Source organism: Leopardus geoffroyi, chromosome B1 (assembly GCF_018350155.1).
Source record: "Leopardus geoffroyi isolate Oge1 chromosome B1, O.geoffroyi_Oge1_pat1.0, whole genome shotgun sequence".
Taxonomy (NCBI): domain Eukaryota; kingdom Metazoa; phylum Chordata; class Mammalia; order Carnivora; family Felidae; genus Leopardus; species Leopardus geoffroyi.
The window spans coordinates 166,332,990-166,339,277 of record NC_059327.1 but is presented as its reverse complement, the minus strand read 5'-3'; the positions used below and the strand labels follow the sequence as shown (position 1 = coordinate 166,339,277).

At 41.3% G+C, this 6,288-nt stretch overlaps 1 protein-coding gene across 3 annotated transcripts in view; it reads right to left on the bottom strand.

The window, feature by feature from the left end:
- Positions 1-4,373: 4,373 nt before the first annotated feature.
- LOC123596037 (cytochrome c oxidase subunit 7B2, mitochondrial) overlaps positions 4,374-6,288 on the bottom strand; it is a 159,065-nt gene continuing 157,150 nt past the window's right edge. For all 3 annotated transcript variants that reach the window (XM_045474180.1, XM_045474181.1, XM_045474178.1), the window contains one exon: positions 4,374-4,784. In XM_045474180.1, the coding sequence (XP_045330136.1) occupies positions 4,486-4,725 (240 nt within the window). In that variant the 5' untranslated portion in view covers positions 4,726-4,784 and the 3' untranslated portion in view covers positions 4,374-4,485. The remainder of the gene's footprint in view (positions 4,785-6,288) is intronic.

Below are 6,288 nucleotides of genomic sequence, written 5' to 3'. Positions count from 1 at the left end.
CAGGCCACCCCTGCACCTAGATTTAGCACCATTCCTTGGGTGCTGAAGTCGGGGGGGGGGGTAGGGAATCAGTTAGCCATCAGTGCAAGGTTGACTTCATTGGGCCACTTCAATCATGGAAAAGGCAGTGATTTATTACCACTTTAGCGGACACTTAACTGACAAAGTAGATTTACCTTCTTTCCCTGCAACTTTTCTGTGAATGCCATCAACATCCATGAACTTGCTAAATGCCTTATTTAGTACCTTGGTTCAAAGCACTGATTCTGACCAAGAAACTTACTTTATAGAAAATTGAATATATAAGTGAATTCATGCTTATGGAATTCACTGATCTTACTATGTTTCCCATCACTGATAGATAGAATGCTGCAACCACCTTTTGAAGTACTCGTTATAGCAACAGCTGGATAATACTGCCTTGCCAGGCTGACGTAATGTCTCCCATGCTCTAAATAACCAATATATGGTGCTATTTTCCCAGAGCTGGGAATTTCAGGACTGAGAATCAAGAGGTGGAGATGAGAGGGTCCTCCACAATTACCTCTAGTGATCTACTAGAAAAATATTCATTTCCATAACTTTGGGTTTTGCTGGTCTAGAAGTCTTAGGCTTCTACTAGGGATCACAGTAATGGTTCCATTAAACTGGAAGTTGACAGTGTCACCCTGCCATAGGTAGAGGGACTTCATATCCTCATTTAGAGACAGGACTAGTGTATTGGTTTTATAAGGGAAAGTTGCATCATGTTAGGTAAAAGCATTATTTTTGTTGTCTTTACTTGAAATATAGATATGGTTGGGAAAGATGTGCACTTACGTCAAATGGACAAGGGGTAGACTACTGTGGCCTTTTTAAGTGTCAACTTGGCTAGGCTTCAACTACTTTCTCCAGAATTCCTTCCCTCTGTGGTTTCAGGTTAGGGTTAACCACAAGGGAGAAATATATAAGGATGCCAGACATAAAATAGCAAGCATTTTGTCCTTGGAAGGCTGGCATAAAACACGGAGCACTGTGCAAGTTGTGTATGCCACTGCTGATCTTCTGGCTTGCTTTACTGATAAGGAACAGCCCCAGGGCCTATAGCTATTTAAACTTCTACCAGTTTTTCAGCATTTTTGAGAACGGGGGCAGGTGAATGTGCACTGATACCATGAAAGGCACTGACTTCTCCCAGAAGTCATCTGCATCATCTTAGTTACAGGCAGTGACAAATGTGCCCAGGTTCTAGTTCACAGTCATGATTCCAATGCATCACTTTTCAATTTCAGTTGGCTTTTGCTCTCCCCTACTTCACATCAAGCTTCCCTCCTTTACTGAGAACTTATTATCAAATGGCGAGGCAACAGCCTCCACTAGCTCTCACCATTGCATCAGTTCTAATTCCCATAATTAATCTGACATTCTATATGACTTACACTGGTTCGGTCTCTCTGATTAAACCCTGACTGAATTAGTATGGAGAATTTATTTAAAAACTTCTACAAAGTGATCAAGACAAACAAATAAATAGAAAAATGGAGAAAGAGGGGCACCTGGGTGGCTCAGTCAGTTAAGCACCTGACTTCAGCTCAGGTCATGATTTCATAGATTGTGAGTTCGAGCCCCACGTCAGGCTCTGTGCTGACAGCTCAGAGCCTAGAGCCTGGAGCCTGCTTCAGATTCTGTGTCCCTCTCTTGCTCTGCCCCTCCCCTGCTTATGGTCTGTTTATTTCTCTCTCAAGAATAAACATTAACAATTTTTTTTAATTATATAAAAAAAGAAAAATGGAAAAAAAAACAGAAAAGTCACACATACAACATACACAACACACACACACGCACACACAATGTTGGACCTCATCAGTAATTAGGTTAGGGAAATGCAAATTAAAATATGAGCTACTATTTCACACTCAGCAAAGCAGTGAAAATTATAATGTATGATAAGTCTTAAGAGTGAGTTTGGATTGGGGCGCCTGGGTGACGCAGTCGGTTAAGCGTCCGACTTCAGCCAGGTCACGATCTCGCGGTCCGTGAGTTCGAGCCCCGCGTCGGGCTCTGGGCTGATGGCTCAGAGCCTGGAGCCTGTTTCCGATTCTGTGTCTCCCTCTCTCTCTGCCCCTCCCCCGTTCATGCTCTGTCTCTCTCTGTCCCAAAAATAAATAAACGTTGAAAAAAAAATTTTTTTTAAAAAAGAGTGAGTTTGGATTAACAAAAGGAAGCTGTATACATTACCGGTGAGATTGTAAACTATCCCCACTTCGGGAAATAATCCAGCAATACTGATAAAGCTAAAAAGCATTCCCTAAGAACTACCAATTCTACACCTAGGAAGGACCCTAGAGGAATTCTCACATAGTAAAACTGGGAAGGAACACATAATGTCCTTTGTCTACAGAATAATAGTAATAACGTATACTTGAACTTCAGAAACAATATATTTATCTTGAGGTTAGTCATCCAGGAGAAGATGGTCTCCATTGTCAACTATAGTATGCAGCCCCCAAAGATCCCTGCCTTGAGGTAATCATGCCCTTGCATAATCCCCTCCCATTTTTTTATAGCCTTGATTTAGTGTCTCACTTCTAGTGAACAAAAAGTATGATAGAGGTTATGGAATGTCACTTGCAAGATCAGGTTACAAAAGAACAGGGCTTCTGTCTCTCTTACTCTGTTACACTGTAAGCTGCCCTATGGAAAGACCCACACAAAAGGAAACGATGTCTCCAGCCGATAATCAGCAGTGCGGAAATAGGTTCTACTTACATAAATGGGTTAGAAAAAAGCTTAGGGTGGAAAGCTGCCAGCACGGGGCGAAAGCCCCAGAGGTTAGCTAGCGAGATATCATAATGGGATCACGAGTAACTTGTTATATAACCTGCAGGAAATTATACTATTGTAGTTTGATCAAAAACACCACTTGCTTCCAGACCCTCTGCTTCTTACACAAGTTAATGATTACTGTCTGATTGTTTTCTCCATGTTCACCTGTATTAGATCTTGTTTCCTTCACATTCACCACGTGGGTAATATCTTGTGAGCTCAATAAATACAGAGATGAAACCCCTGTTTGGGGCTCGTCTCCTCCTGGACATTAGCCTCTCTCGTATTCAATTCTGCGTCCGCTCTCTTGCTGGACAAGAGAGAACTCCAGACTCAGAGCCTGAGACATTCAGCCAGGTCCTAAGGCCAGTAAGCAGCCATATGTGTTTGGATATAGATCCTCCCCTATTTATGCCTCGAAATGATTATAGCCCTGACACTCTGATTACAGAAGTGAGAGAACCTGAGCCAGACACATCCAGCTAAGTCATACTGAGATTCTTGACACACAGAAACTATGAGATAATAAATGTTCATTGTTTTAAGTCACTGAGTTTTAGGATAATTTATAAAATAGCAATAGATAACCAATACACTCTCCAATAATCATTGCAAACCCAGAGTGGTAAACAAATTCATTGTTTTCAGGCTAATATTCATAAATTCAACCAATAATTACCGAACGTCTAATCTATCAGGACCTGTTATAGGGATAAAGTCATGAAAAACCCAGTTTCCAAACTATGCTTTTATGGAGTTTTGCACAAAGACAGTAAACAAAATATATCTTATGTCAGATGATGGTAATTGCTATGGAGAAAAATAAAGCAAAGGAACAGGACAAAGACCAATCTAAGTTGCAATTTTAAAAAGGTTGCAACTTTAAAAAGGGTAGTCAGAGGTCTCCTGTGAAAAGACGACATACGAATGAAACCCTGGAAAGTATGATGAAATGAGTCATACAAGATCCGCAGGAAGTACATTCCAAGCAGAGAAAAGAGCAAACGGAAAAGTCCTGATGCAGGGGTAAAACTGACCAGTGCAGCATCCAAGGAGTCTGTGTATCCTTCAGAAGACTTTTGCTTTAACTCCGGAGTGAAATAGGGAGTCACTGGGTTTTGAAAAGAGGAATGATATCACTAATGTTTTAAAATGATCAGTGTGTCTGCTGTGTTAAAAATATTGCGTGTGGTGGGGTAGAAGGTGCAGGTTTGGCAGGGGCCATCATGAGTAGAAGCTATGAGACTGGCTAGAAAGTTTTTCTAATAACCCCAGTGAGAGTATGGTGGTTCGGATCATGGTGGGAAAGATGAAGGATGTGAAAAATGGTCAGATTATGAATATGTTTTCAAGAAAGAGTCAATAGAATTTGCCAAATAACTAATTTGTAAGATACATATGTGCGTATATCCACTGAAGGATACCTAGTGTAAATCATTAAGCCAGAAGAATATAGGCTTTATTAATTCCACTTTCAAATATTTATTATTCATAACCTCCTATAATCCATACCGACTGCTGCTACCTTGCTTCTAGGCACTATAATGATGATTTTCAATGACTTTTTAAAGGTTTCAAACGTATTTTATTTCTTTAATTATGCTATATTTTAATGAGAAGCAGAGTGCTTAAACAACAAGTCGACTTGGGAACAATTTTGTATTACAGTAACTTGGATGGTTATTTATCATTCCACTCTTCTGGGGTGACTCTGCCAACAGGAGACAGGTTCCATTCTATTCCAATCTGTGTGGCTGTAAACACCCATGCAACAACACAGAAAGCGCTTCCACTGGCCAGCACAATATTACCATATTTGTCATGAAAATCTGGTGAGTGTTTTTCATGGCTTTGTCTAATTTGTTGAATGCTTCGAATCTTGAACCTTCTTAGTGCATTTCTGGTCAAGGGAAACATCATGAAGGTGTGATAGGACTGCAGCTGATTGCAGTTGCTGGTCTACTTCCTTGCAAAGAGACCTGGGAAAACAAAAGATGAGCAATGACATCTGATCTACATTCAGTTCCTCCCTCCGAATATTTTACTCCCACTACTCCTTACGGAGTGACCAGTCATGTAGCTTTGATAACATGATGTCTGGATTTGAGTCTCAGCTCTACTACAGATTAGCTGTATGAACCTGGGCAGTTACTCAACCTCTCATTGCTTTAATCTCTTCAATGGCAAATGGAGACAATAATGTCTAGCTCCAAAGGGTGCTGTGAGTGGAGCAGCACTCTGGCTGGTCTTAAAGGTTAACCTGCTTCAAGTTAACACACTCCTTACCTGCCGACCTCAGGGTCCTTGATCTATAACATAACTAATTCACTTTCTTTGAGATTTGCAGACCACTGGCCTTAAGGAGTGAAGGGACAGAATTTTCCTAGGCCATAGAAAACAACAAGTCTGTCTGAAGCCGCCTAGGCCTTCTGATTAGCCCAGCAGTTCTTTAGCAAAATGTTTTTCTTTTTTATTTTATTTATTTATTTTTTTATTTTTTTTAAAATTTTTTTTTTCAACGTTTATTTATTTTTGGGACAGAGAGAGACAGAGCATGAACGGGGGAGGGGCAGAGAGAGAGAGGGAGACACAGAATCAGAAACAGGCTCCAGGCTCTGAGCCATCAGTCCAGAGCCTGACGCGGGGCTCAAACTCACGGGCCGCGAGATCGTGACCTGGCTGAAGTCGGACGCTTAACCGACTGCGCCACCCAGGCGCCCCTGTTTTTCTTTTTTAAATCACACATATGACTTTACCACCTCGCTTTGTGCATCTGTAGACCTTGACCTCCTTTGCAGAAAGAACAGAGTCCTCTGGCACATCATGAAATAAGAATTGGACCCCCTTGCACAACACTCTCTCACCGAGATAACTTTTATAGCTGGCATCATCGAGTCTGCATGTAATCAAGAAATGTTGCAGGCCACTGCACTCCCTTTGCTGATTAACTACCCTAAACGTCTTTAAACACCCTCGGGCCAGGCAGAAACCCTTGAGTTGGCTTTTGGACAAGAGTCTACCTTCTCCTTAGGTTGCTGGCTTCCTGAATAAAGTTCAAATTCCTTTCCAAACAAAACTTGTCTCTTGAGTGGTGATCTTCCAGGTAATGGGCAGCTGAACTTGGGTTCGGTAACATGAATATTACATGTGATAATCCCTAACAACAACAGAAGTAAGCACACAGTGTTATCTTCTCTATTCTTCACAGCTAATGACTTGCTCCCTAGAAAGACTCCAAATTAATCAGCATGACTGACAAAATGACAATTCACAACATGTCCCACCAGTCCAGTGATACCAAAACTCAGGTTTCAGTCAGAATTACAAGGCATTCACAGAGTATGTCATACCTCTTCCTCATGCTGCTCCTTTTCCTCCCCTTTTAACCCCCTTCCTCATCTCCCCCTTCTCTACCTGTAACTCCTGCCCTGCACAAGTCAAAAAATCATGAAATCAGATGAACATGTCATAATAGCCCTAATC